At 41.4% G+C, this 16058-nt stretch overlaps 1 protein-coding gene across 2 annotated transcripts in view; it reads left to right on the plus strand.

Moving 5' to 3' along the window:
* mkln1 (muskelin 1, intracellular mediator containing kelch motifs) overlaps positions 1-16058 on the plus strand; it is a 54088-nt gene that overhangs the window by 599 nt on the left and 37431 nt on the right. For both annotated transcript variants that reach the window (XM_058625849.1, XM_058625850.1), the window contains exons 2-3: positions 6083-6152; positions 12967-13109. In XM_058625849.1, the coding sequence (XP_058481832.1) occupies positions 6083-6152; positions 12967-13109 (213 nt within the window). The remainder of the gene's footprint in view (positions 1-6082; positions 6153-12966; positions 13110-16058) is intronic.

A 16058-nucleotide genomic window follows, 5' to 3' on the forward strand; every position in this document is an offset into this window, starting at 1 on the left:
GTCTGAAGGGATGAATGTTGTAATACAAATACATGAATATCACTTTAACGGCTGTGGAAATTTCCATCAAATGTCCATGTCTAAGGGTGGCTAGATTTTTTTAAATTTAATGTTACGGATTTAGTTAAGAGGCTAAACTCTTATTTGTAATATAAAAATAAACGCTTCTTGTGTTCCTCTGTAAATATTTATATTGAAATGAAAAAATGTTCATCGAATATACCCATATGTAATGAAAATAACATTTTAAAAGGACCAGGAACATGTAATCAAATACTGGTGACCTCCATGGGTTAGTTTTTTGAAATTGATTGGCTGTTCTTATTATAACTGAAATATATTTAAAGTGATTGAAAACAACAACTGGTGTGGACAGTATAAGGCTGTATAAATTAAATATTATTAGCAGTAGTGGTGGAGAGGCAAATGTCTCCACATCACATCAGGGATTATCATGGATTACCATGATGCAAATTAGAGCATTGAAAAATAATGTGGACTGTTTAAAACAGCTTTCTAAGATTTTTTCAATAATGATTATGCTAGTAATCATGTTTTTCTTTCTTTGCTGTAGATGTACTAATTTTATTGGATTTTAGATTAGATTTGATACCTATATTTTTGAGTTATATAATTATTATAATATTTTTTAATTATTTTTTATTGTCAACAGGTATAATTTGAAACATATATGTTTATAATCCCATGCTGTGAAATCCAGAATATACCTTTTAGTGGTCACTCACCTATTAAACAAAAACATGTTTACCTAATCATGAGAGTTCTGCATTGCCTTCATGAGCGCTCTCTCTCTCTCTCTCTCTCTCTCTCTCTCTCTCTCTCTCTCTCTCTCTCTCTCTCTGTGTCTCTGTCTCAAGAGAGAGAGGGACGGTCAGTTTTGACACTGACCAGGCAGGGTTAACCTAGACATAGTTGGAATTAATGTGACATTTTCAAGCTGAGTGTCAGCCTGAAGTAGCCACAACTTCTGTCCTGGAGGAAATATCTTCCCTGTGATTTCTGACCACAGTCTATGAACTATTAACAGCGTAAGTTCTGGTGTAACATAAACAGACTCCTCCACTGTGACTCAGTTGCTGCAGGTCTGTGTCTTTGTGAGAAGCTCCTGCTGCCTCTCTGTGTGTTCTAGCCCCGCCCCCTGCACCAACAGAGACAAACACGATCTCCTCAGGATTCGGAACAGGGAAAATCCGTCATACAATCGGATTGTGTCCCTAACCACTTAAAGCACTGTTAATGTTGGTGCTAAATAATACTAGTATTTCAAAAGTTTGCCTCAGAGGCCTTTTTCAAGTTTCAGTACCCATCTTTAAGTGTAAAGTAGCAACAAATAGTATCCAATGCTATTCCGTGTTTGAAAACTGATTTCCTGTAAAAGAAAAATGTGTAAATTATGGCTGCTCTTGTCTATATGAAATTGTGAACACTTAGTTTATCTATTGATGACATGATTGTTGTTTCCTTGGTGAATGTACCATTTACAGAATGGTAAATTGTCTGTCTACAGTAGTCTTGATGCCATTCACCCTTCCACTCAGACTTTCATACAGTGTATCTACAGTTGTGTGCAAAAGTGTTTGCCCCCTTCCTGATTTCTCTTTTTTTTGCATGTTTGTCACACTTAAATGTTTCAGCTTATCAAACTAATTTAAATATTAGACAAAGACAACCCAAGTTAACACAAAATGCAGTTTTTAAGTGATGATTTTATTATGTGGAAAAAACTATCCAAACCTACATGGCCCCATGTGAAAAAGTAATTGCCCACCTTGTAAAATCATCAGGTCACTGTGGTTAGTCACATTTTTGGGAAAAGTTTACTTGCCACACCCAGGCCTGATTACTGCCAGACCTATTGAATCAAGAGATAGGACATGTCAGACAAAGTGAAGTCGGCCAAAAGATCCCAAAAAAGGAAGAAGCATCATGCCGCGATCTAAAGCAATTCAGGAACAAATGAGAAACAAAGTAATTGACACATATCGGTGTGGAAAAGGTTACAAAGAACTTTCTAAAGCATTGGGACTCTACTGAACCACGATGAGGGCCATTATTCACAAATGGAGAAAACATGGAACAGTGGGCAACCTTCTCATGAGTGGCCAGCCGACAAGAATTACCCCAATAGCGCAGCGACGACTTATCTACGAGGACACAAAAGAACCCAGAACAACATCTAAAGAACTGCAGGCCTCACTTGCCTCAGTTAAGGTCAGTGTTCATGACTCCACCATAAGAAAGACTGCATGGCAGAGTTCCAAGACAAAAACCACTGTTGGGCAAAAAGAACATTAAGGCTTGTCTCAATTTTGCCAAAAAACATCTTGATAATCCCCAAGACCTTTGGGAAAATACTCTGTGGACTGACAAGACAAAATTTGAACTTTTTGGAAGGTGTGTGTCCCATTACATCTGGTGTAAAAGTAACACCAAATTTCAGAAAAAACATCATACCAACAATCAAATACGGTGGCAGTAGTGTGATGGTGTGGGGCTGTTTTGCTGCTTTAGGGCCTGGAAGACTTGCTGTGATAAATGGAACCATGAATTCTGCGGTCTACCAAAAAATCCTGAAGAGAATGTGCGGCCATCTGTTTGTGACCTCAGGCTGAGAAATTGGGGTCTGCGGCTGGACAATGATCCGAAGCACACCAGCAAGTCCACTTCTGAATGGCTAAAGAAAAACAAAATGAAGACTTTGGAGTGGCCTAGTCAAAGTCCTGACCTGAATCCTATTGAGATACTGTGGCATTACCTTAAAAAGGCAGTTCATGCCCAAAAACCCTCTAATGTGGCAATTCTGCAAAGATGAGTGGGCCGGAATTCCTCCACAGCGATGTAAAAGACTCATTGCAAGTTATCACAAACGCTTGATTGCAGTTGTTGCTGCAAACGGCGGCCCAACCAGTTATTAGGTTTAGGGGGCAAACACTTTTTCACACAGGGCCATGTAGGTTTAGATTTATTTTCCCTCCCTTAATAATAAAAACCTTAATTTAAATAACACATTGTATTTACTTGTGTTGTCTTTGACTAATATTTAAATTTGTTTGATGATCTGAAACATATAAGTGTGACAAACATGCTAAAAAATAAGAAATCAGGAAGGGGGCAAACACTTTTGTACACAACTGTATGTACAGCACATTTTCTATCACTCACCTTCCTTACATATTCAAAAATGTGCAGCACATTTTCTCTTACTCACCTTCCTTACATATTCAAAAATGTGCAGCGCATTTTCTATTACTCACCTTTCATAATTCACACGCTGCCGGCACAGCTGTCCAACATGGGGTTAAGTGTCTTGGACACATCGGCATATAGACTAGCAGAGGAATCAAACCCACAACCTGCAAATTTAAAGACAACTCACTCTACCACTGAGCTACTGTGGGAATCATCTTACTTACATTTCCGAGCATCTCGGGATCATCTGACCAATAAAGTGTATTTTCCTAAAGCTTGAGACACCTCATATGTAAGCTAGACAGACATTTTCCCTGCTAATTACTGTGCACAAATGTACTGTTATGTACGTAAGCCTAAAGAGCCCCTCTGGTCCTGGAGCCCCTCTCCTCCCGGCAGGATGCAATTTGCGCTTTGCTTTTGAACACAGGCAAACACTCAACTCCACTACAACTCCATCCAAGGGGAAACGCTGATCTGACTGTTGCAGGGCGGTGGAAATCTTGGCATGCGTTTTGCCATTCTCAAAAAGCTGCACAAAAATGTCTGAATACCCATCCAGTTCAGCCATAAAAGCATGACTAATGAGTATAACACAATTTCAGACTCATTATCAACCATCAATTCTTCTTCATAGGCTCTTGTTGAACTGTACATCATAGTTTAATTTGAGTTGTATAGAAAAGGTAAATCTGTATTTATAAAGTGCTTTTAATTTAAGGAAATCATTATCGTCAGCTCTACAAACAAAGTGACATAATAAACCAAAACCTAAAAACCTACACAGTCCATAAAGTCCCAGGACGTCTGTGAATTTGTACTACAGGTACATAGTGATAAAAGCAGGATGTGGTGATACTTATTAATCATACTATTAACTAAGATAACTGGAGGAAGATTAATTACATCAGAGGTGTCAAACTCAAATGACCAGGGAGCCCTGAGCATCTCTGGTAAGAGCGGGCTGGTATAAAGAAGGTAGGTGGGGGGAAAACGGCCGTTCAGTTACCTGGTGGGCAATATGGACTAAAAATTAGAACACAATATTCCCTCACAAAATTGTAATAAAGATATTCATGATAATATTTCACAGAATTTCAAAGCAAAATACTTGTTATGATATGGATACATTTTACAATCAAAACATATGTTATGCAAAATAAATATATCATAATCAAATAACAGAAATCTAAAATTAACTTGAACTGTAATTAAAACACTCAAGTGGCATTTAAAAAAAGTTTTAATGCTGTTATTATTATTATTATTATTATCAAAACATTGCGAGCAAATATATTTTGTTTTATATTCTGTCTATATTCTATCACCTGACAGCTGTGCCTCAGCCATACACTGTTTACAAAGAAGAGGTCACAATAAACAATACAATTCTGTGCCTGAAAAATGTACGTGCTGTAAATTTTATTGTGGTCTGGTTGATTTTGAAAATGAAATATCATTAGATAGATGTAGTACGGAGCCCCTCTGTGTCATTTGATTAAAAAAAACGTGGACGCACCGTTTCATGTATATGATACAAAAAATTGTTTTATATTTAAGATGAGACATAGTGATTCACAGTTGGATCGGTAGGACAACAGTTTACTCATGGAGAGGAAGAAGTGATAGAAGTACAGCAGCAGATAAGAGTCCTGTAACTTCACCGTTGAGAGCTGAAGAAGGCTGTTATGTTTGCAAGGAGGCAATAACCACACCATGTAATGGAACTGGGTGATAAAACATTTTTTTCAAGAAATTCAATTTTTTTTTTCAGGAGTTTTGTTTTTTCATGAATATGAACTTCCTCTTTGACTGATGCTCTCTTTGGGCTCCCATGATTCACAGTGGGCTAAGAGTGTGGCAGTAATGCCATAGCAAATTAACTGCCAACCACGACACAGACAGAAGGCGGTGCATATTGAAGTGGGCCAAAACTAACCGTAAAGAGGGACAAGATTAGGAGAGCCCAAAAGTAGTAGTTACCTGGCAAGCATTATTAGCACTAGCATTCCCTCAACCTCTGTGGCGTCAAACAACTGTTTTCTGCAGCGGGACATATTGCGCAGAGGAGACTAATACCGCTTCAGATCCAAAGTATAAAAAAAAAGAAGAAAACTCCAGCTTCTGGCTCGAAGGGTTTTTTCATTTATTTGTCTACAAAACAGCTTCAGCAGCTTTACACTTGACATACACTGCTGTACGCTGGCCGTTGGCACCACTTAGCTTTTGCATTAGCATTACTTGGAGCACTGTCATTCTCATTGTTAACTTGTGTGACTTTTTAATTATATTCCCTTGCAGTAGTGCCACATAACCCAGACAAGTCCACAGTGTAAATAAATCAAAAATAATTTACTTAAGGGACATACACTGAGCCTTTAGCGGCTAAGTATATGTTGCTAACAACATTTGTAGTTCTAACATGTAATTAGCGGGATAACATCTAGTGGAGTGATTAATGCCGTGATGTTCTTCATTGGTTCAGAATGCAGTAGGTGTATGCAAAGAGAGAAGAAAAAGTAATAAAACTTCCTGAAAATGTTAGTGGAAAAGGGGCTTAGTTTGCAGAAATGAATTACCTCTTTTTCAACAGGTTGAGCGACAGAAAAATAAAGACCTAGAAATGTATCCCAAATGATCAAATAAGCATGAATTGAATGAATTTGCATAGCAGGAGTAAACTGTTCAACTATCAAAAGCACATTTCACAGTTTTCTGAGATTTAGTACACACTAGGGTACTGGACTAGGATTATTACTCCTACATCTTTATCAAGCTCATGTAATAATTTTGCTTTCAGTGTTATATGAGAGTGTATATAGTACATTCCTTGAGCTGCATAAATACTCACACCATATTTGTGTGTTTTTAGGAATATCTTGGTCGACAAACCTAACGATCAGTCTTCCAGGTGGTCCTCGGAGAGCAACTACCCTCCTCAGGTAGGTCTACTGGTGATCAGATACATTTCTCTATGGTCCTCTTAACACCTGGCATTTAAATGTATTTTCTGTGAACAGATTGCCATTGGATCATGCCTGACCACATGTGACCAGATAGAACAGAAGTGTTAATGTGATGTGTTTCCGAAGGTACTTGTTGGCTCAAAGCACACTAACGTGACAGAGCGACAAAACTACGCAGTCTCCCCTGCTTTCATTTAGGGATGTCCCGATCCGATATTGATATCAGATATCAGTCCGATATCAGCCAAACGAGTATCGGATTGTATCGGACTCCCTCTAAAATCTCCGGTATAAACGCTCCGATACAAGCAGTGCTACTGCTATTTCAGAGGTTAAACATTTTTCTTTAACCTCTGAAATCAGAGGCTACGAAGCCGCACAGCGAGCACAAGGTGCCATTAGCACCACGCTAGCTCATCCTGAGGCGAGCTGCTAAAACAACATTATTTCAGCCTCTGTTTGTTAATTATACCCAATACACAAAAACCAGCCATGCCAAGAGCTTTCTGTGTTTTAAATGTTTCTTGAAGCTCCACACACGGAGATAAGTATGTCTGCGGGGCCGGTCTCCAGGTTTAACTGCGGGACGAGTCACTCACCCTGTGTGGTTTGGGCTAATCCAAAATGTGAAAACAAGGATGGTGTTCTCTGAAGACATGCTGTTATCTGTGAAACACGGGTGCTCTGAAAACACGCCCATTAGCACTTGGTACTTTCCTCCTGATGAAATTAACCATAGACAGTATGAAATTAAAGGCGACATAGAATGCTTGTATCACACATATATGTTAGTTATTGAGGTCTACTTACATATATTAACTTGTTTTCATGGTTAAAATCCTCCTAATCTTGACGCACGTTAAGACCAGGTGTAACTACATGTGGTGAAGCGCTATCTGATCTGATCTCAGAAAAGGGCTTTCTGATCACAGAAGATGCCAGGTGTAAAGGGGCCTCTTCTAACCCAGAAGGCGGCACAGGTTCTGGTCCAGGCTCTTGTCATCTCACGCTTGGACTACTGCAACTCCCTCCTGGCTGGTCTCCCTGCGTGTGCCATACGACCTCTGCAACTCATCCAGGATGCAGCTGCTCGACTGGTCTTCAACTTACCAAAATTCTCTCACACTACACCACTCCTCCGCTCCCTTCACTGGCTTCCTGTAGCTGCTCGCATCCACTTCAAGTTTCTAGTGCTTGCATTCTATGCTACCAACGGATCCGGTCCAGCCTACATCAGGACATGATCAAAACCTACACCCCAGCCTGCCCACTTCGCTATGCATCAGCAAACCGGCTTGCTGCCCCCTCACTGAGAGGATGGCAGAGGCATTCACAGAACTCGAGACTGTTCGCTGTCCTAGCTCCCAAATGGTAGAACGAGCTCCCCATTGACATCCGTACAGCAGAAAGCCTCCACCTCTTCTGCCGCCGATTTAAAAACACATTTCTTTCAACACTACCTCGACTAAGAAAACCAAAAAAACAAAAACACTTATACTTATACATCGCTTTAGATAAAAGTGTCTGCTAAATGACATGTAATGTCGCTTTGCCTCGGCACAGCACGACATGGCACGGTTATAAATAAATAAATAAATAAATGATAAATATACAGTGCGTTGCTTACTGTACTTGCTCTTAAGAAGGATACTGGAGAAAGGATTTAATATTGGAGAGTGTTTATTTATTACTCATTATCACACAGCTGGGTATTGTTATTATGGTTTGTTATGTTATTATTGCTTCCCAACACAACACCAGTGTGGTTGAGTTATTGTTTATTCACACCAGCTTACTTACCACAGTATCACCTCCTTCACATGGTGGAGAGTCTAGTTTTTCTCTCTCTTCCTGCACTTGTGTCGGCAGGCCAGTGTCACTCGACACCTGCTCCTGTGGGGGGGGGGGGGGCTAGCTAACGCAGCCGCGTCGGTGCTGTTGGTCCCGCCACACTGGCCCCTGCAGCAAACATCTCTTTTCTTACTTTAGGCAGCATGTGCCGCTAGAGATTTTGTTTATTTTCTCTGAGCTTCTCTGAGCGCCGCCTTTTGTTTTTTACTACTCTCTCTTTTTATTCTCCGTTTCTCTATCATCTGCTCATCAAGATGATTAGACGAGGGGGGTTAGGGGTGTGTGTGTGGGACTCCTGGGCCTCTGTAGCCTCTCATAGGGCCATTGAGCCAGGTATTCCTGTCATGGTAACTCTCCTGGGCCCACACTGTGGGCCCAAAATCGATCGGCCCACCGGGAAAACTCCCAGTACTCCCGATGGCCAGTCCACCCCTGGTCGCAGATCTTGGGCCGAACACGCGGCAGCATGGCTGTAGAGGCACATGTTCTCACTGCTTGATCGCATGGCGTGAGAAGAGAATTAATAAAAGTAAACAAAATACAAACAGTTGACAAAGATAAGTCGGGTTAGGGTAAGGGTAAACAATATGATCGTGTGGAAAGGAAAGTTTACAACCACAGAACCTTAACATAACGGGGCGTCAGCTTCGGAAGAAGGGTGTAGGTGCGGACATCGCGGGTGCAAGAATGGATGCTGGTGGCTGCAGAGTCTCCATCTTCGGTTCCGGAAGGGCTCGTGGATAGAAGCAAAACAAGTTTCACACTAATATAGTGAGTGTTTAACTGGCAGGCTTCAGAAAGGGCATCGTTTGTGCGACACGGAGCCGCATGGCCGGAGCCCTGGGCCCTTGGGCCCCCAAAGGAGAGGAGCAGGAACCGGAGCAAAAAGTGAATGGAGGAATGTCTGACCTCCTTATGTAGAGTTTTTTTGGGGGGGTTCATACTGATACTGACCCCCTGGAATGTTGTCCAGGGGGCATAAAACCCAGTCATAAAACCGGGAGTCCCACATGGGGGGGCTGACATTTTGCATAGACTCATCTCAGCCCATGAAGAACAATACAACAATGGATTACAGTTAGATGTCTAGGTCCCAACAGTCCCCCGTTTGGTCTGAAGGCTGGGATGCCGGTCGCAGGGTTCAGAGCAACTGAAGGGCCTAGATGCCGGTGTGGGCTGCCAGTGTTCACAGCTGTAAACAGTTCGGGTGCTGCAGTTTCTGCACTGGGCTAGGCGCAAGGAGAATAGACCTGTGGCCTATAAATGGTCGCAGCTATCTGTGTAGGCTGGGACTATGCAGGGGGATAAACATCCGGTGATTAACAGTGCAGCAGTTCCTGTGAACTGGACTAGGCGCAGGGGGAATTGACCCGTGGCCTATAAATAAATAAATAAAGTCACAGCTATCTTTGTGGGCGGGAACCATGCACGGGGAAAATTGTCCCATGACTCACTAGCAGGGTGCAGGGGAAAGTCCGCCTGGCCTGAATAAATAGAGAGCCACAGCTCTTGTAGCTGGGCTGTGCACGGGGGAAATTCCTCCCATGATTCGTGAGATGCCACTGTTCCTGTGAACTGGGCTAGGTGCAGGGAAAGCCCAACCTGGCTTAAGTAAAAGAACAGCCACAGCTCTTTGCAGCTGGGCTCTGCACAGGGAAATGCCCACCTGTGACTTACAAGAGGCCCCAGTTCCTGTGAACTGGGCTAGGAAAGGGAAAGCTTGACCTGGCCTGAATAAATAACATTAAGCTACTTTGTTAGCAAACTGTGCATGGGGAAAACCAACCTGTGTTTCAAGGCAACTCACTTAAGATGCCTTGAAACTACAGATATTATGTTGGTTATGTTTAACCAACTGCTAAAGGGGTGTATCAGCGATTAAACCCTTAGCACACGATATTCAAAGTATTCAAAGCTGATCTTAATTTACACGATTGAATGGCAGGCTGACCACAAACAATTGGGCACCAGTCAGTAACAGCTAGTTAACAAGTTCTAGCAGGTTTCAGCAATAGACATCTGGAAACCGATCAAGAATCGAAACAAGCTAAGGTAACACGCTAACACATGCTAGCACACGCAACAATTTTGGTGATAGACCTTCAGAAACCAATCAAAAATCCTAATAAGTTAGGTTAGCATGCTAACATGTTAACACATGCTAATATGCAACACATGCCAACACACGCTTAGCAGTGGCAATACACCACCACTGGTTAACCAGTCCAATTCAAGGAATTTAGGATGCGAAACTTCAAAAATTCAAGTAAAACACCATATCTTGTGTTTTGTACATGTACAGTTGTGACAAAGTTGTTATATTTGAGACTCTCACACGGAGCACCATATGTTAGGAATCAACTATCGTGACAAAAGTTTGATTGATAAAAATAAAAAATAAAAATAAAACATTTTAATAATGTTTTTAATTAAATATTTAATTTTTTTTATTAAATGATAATTAATACTAGATCGGGGCACCACCCTGAAAACAGGGAAAAGACAATCGATGCCTTTAAAATCAGTCTAAACTATCACTGTAATTGACTATGATATCAGAGATATCCCAATTGAACAATATTGAAATAACAAAAATTGATTAAACAATCATCATTAGTTGAATCAACCAATATCACTTGCTTAATCTAAGACAACACAAGCTATATACAACATAAACACCAAGAAAGGGGAGTGACGCGGTTTGCCGAGCTAAGCCACTATGGCAACAAACATTCAAAGAAAACTATTTCACTGTGTGATTGCATGGCGTGAGAAGGGGATTAAGAAAAGTAAACAAAATACAAACAGTGCAAAAAAAACATGGGTTGGGGTAATGGTAAACATTACAAACGTGTGGGTGTGCAATCCAACACGTTTAACACAAAGGAAAGTTTACAACCACAGAACCTTAACCTAACCCTCCCCGATAACAAGGTGTGCGGTCCGTCGTTGGGTCCGGTCCAGTTCGTTGGAGTTTCACAATCGGGCAGTGAGTGTGAAACTGGCATGGAGCTACATGTCCAGAGCTCTGGGCCCCCAAAGGATAGGAGCAAAAAATGAAAGAGCACAAAGAAAAAAAAAAAGGAAGAGAGAAGAGGAATGTCTGTCTTCTGGTTCATATAGAGTTTTTCAAGGGGGGCTCATAAAGCCAGGAGTGTCCCACATGGGGGTTAAGACTTTGCATAGACTCAGCTCAGCCCATGAAAAACAATAGAACAATGGATTACAGGTAGATGTCTAGGTCCCGACAGGGGGATACACTTTTATGCGCTTAAAGGGGACATATTATGCAAAATCAACTTTTTAACCATTTTAATACTTATATTTGGGACTCTGGAGGCCCTACCAGTCGCCAAAGTGTGGAAAAAGAATACTCCGTCATGTTTTCGTGGTTCCCCTTAGTGTAAGTATAGGCGATAAAACACTCGATGTTGAATTCCCTGCGCTTATGACGGCAGCATGCGCATTTCACCGCGAATGTTACCGCCCACCAGTAAGTTTACTTCGAGAGCTCCACCTTAGCTCCACCCTGCGAGAGTGCAGGCGAGGGAGGAAGAGCGGTATTATGTCAACACGGAGGGACAAGTGTGCTGTTGGTGGCTGCACAGTGGAGCACAGTGTTTTACACAAACTTCCAGCCTCAGAGGACTTTATATATGAAGCTAATGTTCCGGATAAAGTCAGCAAACGTGTGTTCGCACCACTTCGCATCAGACTGCGGCCAGCGGTCGCCGTATTTAGTCAGCGAACGTATTTCACCGATGTACAAACACACACATTTTTAAGAAAAGGTCAAATGGAGCTCATAACTAACCATTCTGACACGTCCTAATTAAAAATATTTGTTCAGTACGTCCTCCATGACCGGAGCACAGACTCAGTCTGATCTCATACAGCGGCGGTTTATGCCGCTCGCCACTGGCGATCAGCGGTAGCGATCAGCGGTGCTGCACTCTCTGTGCAGCGGTTCTGCACTCTCTGTGAAAATCAGTTCAAAAGACAGCACCGCTGATCGCCAGCGGCGAACGGTGAGCTGCCTAAACTGGCGCTGTATGTGTGAGTGCCGTCACAGGAACAGACCTACGACACATGGATACATAGGAACAGCACAGCTGATCGCCACCGCTGATCACCAGCGGCGAGCTGCCTAAACTGATCGCCAGCTCCGGAGCATACAGTCACCAATCTGATACAGCGCCAGTTCATTCAGCTCACCGCGCGCTGCTGGCGATCAGCGGTGGCGATCAGCTGTGCTGTCCCTAAGTGTATTTAACTGATTTACAGTTCGGCACTGTTCGACTCGATCCTTATGTAGGACGTATCTTTCTGTGACGGCACTCTCGCTGTTTTCTGCGCACGCTGCCACGTTGATATTGTCAGAGAACTAGTGGAGGGAGGGGGAGACGAGAAGCAGCTGAGCGAGTGAGCGCTGTAAAAAGGGACAAATCAGAAACCCCCTGGAAGAAGTGGGTGTGTGTTTGCCTGAGTCTCATTTGCATATAAAGGGACCATGCACGAAAACCGAGCGTTCTGAAAGGGGCGGGTTTAGCAGGGTTATTGAACTGCTATTGTGCTTCATCCTTATGGTATTTTGACCAAGGCATGTCACTGACATGTTCATTAGGACACCAGGGAACTATTTTAATGGGGGAAATAGGGTATAATATGTCCCCTTTAAGAGCTTGGTGCCACCCACCATTCAAACGGTAGAACAAGGAAGTACGCTGCTGTTCCAATTGCAATGATCATACTTGTGTACTCCCGTACTTGGCGAGTCGTACTTCCCATGTATGCAAGTACATCCTTGCAAATGAACATGCAAATGAAAAGAAAACATGCATTGTACATTAAATTCATTTAGCAATTTATTTTCTACTATTAATCACTAATTTCTTGTTTCTCTCTCTCTGTCTCTCTCTCTCTCTCTCACTTCTTCCAGTTTTTAGTCTTAAAAATGGAAAGGCCGGCAGTTGTTCAGAGCATCACCTTTGGGAAGTATGAAAAGACTCATGTCTGCAACCTGAAGAAGTTTAAAGTGTTTGGTGGAATGAGTGAAGAGAACATGACCGAACTTTTGTCTAGGTGAGGTGAACCTGTTTTTGAAAGACTGTACTTCTTTTGTTTCGCATTACTGCGGTCAGAAATTAAAGCTGACACCAGACGTTGTCTTTTTGCTGGGTTGTTCACATTTCACAGCAAGATAGACAGCAGTGCTGGTCGGTATGACCAAAAATTTGTATCACTGAATTTTTCAAAATGTCAAAGTTTTCATAGTACACAGTGGTATTTTTTTATGTATGAGCATGAATGCATGCTCCTGTGATTAAGGTGCAGTTGAGTGTGTGTGTGTATGCGCGCTTGAGCAATGCAGCTGAGTGTGCTAAGCTCTTAAAGAGTAACTAAACCCACTTTTTTCAGGTGAAAACTAGTGTATAAGGTTATCTAGTAATATTATTCACTGATCCAGGTCCAACTGTTGGTAGTTTTGTGTGAAGTATTTGAATTTTGTGTTAAAAATGGGTGTATGTACTGCCTTCTCTGGACAAAAACACCTCCCATTACATTAGAATTTTTGTATTAGCTGGCTTTTACCGGGTTGTTGTCACTGTTCCGGGTCCTCCGCCACTAACCGTCCTCTTCTAGCCACCCCCCCATTCTGCCCAGCAACAGTGAATACTATTTTCTGATTGGCTGATAGGTTGCTAATTCATGACAGCTGTATGAATGAACTATGCAGAGCAATCTGCCTTCGTATCATTGATTCATAGATTATTCATTTATTTCCGGTGACTTTTATCACTTATCAGCGTGGAAAATGTTATGTGCGGCGTGTGAGTGTGTAAACTTATTGAAATGTGTGTATCTTGCGTTAAATGCGTGCTAAAGCTCTAAGCTGCCACTGGAAATACCACAGCAAGCTGCCGCGATTTGCACTTGCTGTCACTCGATTGTCATGCCCCCTGCGGTGCTCACTCACCTCCCCACTCATGATAACTCCCTTCCACCCAATGCCTGAATTAAAAAATCAGTGGAGTCAGCTTCAGAACAGGGGTTTAGTTCTTCTTTAAGTGTGCTGCTTTTGTCATATACCCGTTTTGCGGCAGATGGCAGTTTTATTGATGCATCACGATCCAGTTAATTATTTTGATTGGATGGTGTTTTTACAGGCCTCTCCGTTCCACAGCTGACTGACATTTTTCATTTTTTGTGACAATGCATTGATAAATTGGTTACAATCATGGTGTGAAGAGGACTTTAAGCAATATAGTAAAAATGCTTCCGAAAATAATCTCCCACTCCACTGTTAATAACACTTTAATTTCAAGCCTAATTTGTGTTGCAGCAAAATTATATAGCTTTCATTGTTTCTAACACATGTAAATAACCTTCATCTAACATTAAAAAGCCTAAGAATGAAACCAGACACAGTGTTCCCCTTGGATGGATTTGTAACAGTGCAAAAGCAATACACCAAAGTGCACCCTGCCGGGAGGTTTCTATGTGTCTGCCAGCACCAGAGGTGGTCTTTAGGCTTAAGTACATAACAGTACATTTGTGCACAGTAATGAGCAGGGGAAATGTCTGTCTATCTTATATATGAGGTGTCTCAAGCTTTAGGAAAATACACTTTTATTGATCACAAAAACGTATAATCTTTAAAACAATTATTGACAATAATTTAACAACCAACCATATACAGGTAAATCACATAACACAAATACAAGAGCAATCCAAAAGGTCTGTGCCTCTGACCCATGCATCTCCCGCCCCTATCCCCATCACAATCCTCCCCTCCACCCATTGTTAACACCTCCGGCCTTCCCAACATTTTTACCATCTCCTCTTCATCAGTCCCCTCCATTCCCCCCCCCTCCCACTTCTTTAAGATCCTTACCCTACCCTGCCCTTGTTCCCAAACCCTCAAAGTTCAAGGTGGGTATAAAACACCACTTTAGTGGTGGCACATTTGGCATCCTGCCTGAGAGTACTTGATCTTCCTCAGGTTCTGAAAAAATAGCTCTAAGGCTCTCTCAAAAGGAAAATGTTTTGTTGGTGGGCCATTGATGCTCTCGTGCATAGTAATGCTGCGTTGGAGACAGTAGGAATTTTCCGATCTCCTACTAGAAAAAGTACACTGGAACTCCACTCAAAGTCGGAGTCTGGACAAGAAGCGTCCACAGCGCAAAATAATATTACATTAGTTTCTAAAGAGACAAGACTGAGCCCACTCTCCACCTCTTGTTTAAAATAATAATAAAAAAAAATAATAATAAAATAAAAAATCTGCAGTGGTGGTCATATTTCACATATTTACATGCATGTAGGGGAAACACTAAGACATTATCTGAAATTAAAGTTAATAACACTATTTTTTTAAGCATGTAAGAAAAGATCATAAACAGTTGTTATTTTATTTGAGTGTATTAACAGTGTTACATTGTTACTTTTCTTTAAGAAGCACACACACATCTCAAAAGATCAGAAGACTGTGAAGATCAGTGAATGTGTTGATTGCACTTTTACCCTGCTATTACTGCCTTTTCTAGACTTCTACAACAGCAGATTTTTTGTCTTACTTTTCCCTGAAATTGTTATTTTGGTATGGCTATCATACCAAAATAACAACAACATTGGTCAGTGTGGAAAAGATGACAATAGTATTCAACACTTTAAAAATATGTCCCAAAAATTGAGATTGTAGATTTTCCTGGCCTGTCAACTTCTAGCTGTCAAACAAATTCAAATCAATTTTATTGGCACAGCCCCAATTCACTAATCAGAGTGAAATGGAGTCTGGTTGACTAAATTTGGATCATTTTACATTAAACTATTTTTAGTATTGATAATATTTGCCTTTAGTAGGGTTGTTATTAATTGAGTTTGTACTTGGACAAAATAAAATATTATTTTGGTAAATTGGGTTCTTAAGCCATGTTCACATCCAGCCAGTTTGTTTTGGCAAGTCAAAGAGATGGCTTCTTTTTCAAAAGGTGTCCAGCTCAAGACCAACAAGAGTCCAGCTCAAGACCA

This window comes from Solea solea, chromosome 3 (genome assembly GCF_958295425.1).
Source record: "Solea solea chromosome 3, fSolSol10.1, whole genome shotgun sequence".
NCBI lineage: Eukaryota > Metazoa > Chordata > Actinopteri > Pleuronectiformes > Soleidae > Solea > Solea solea.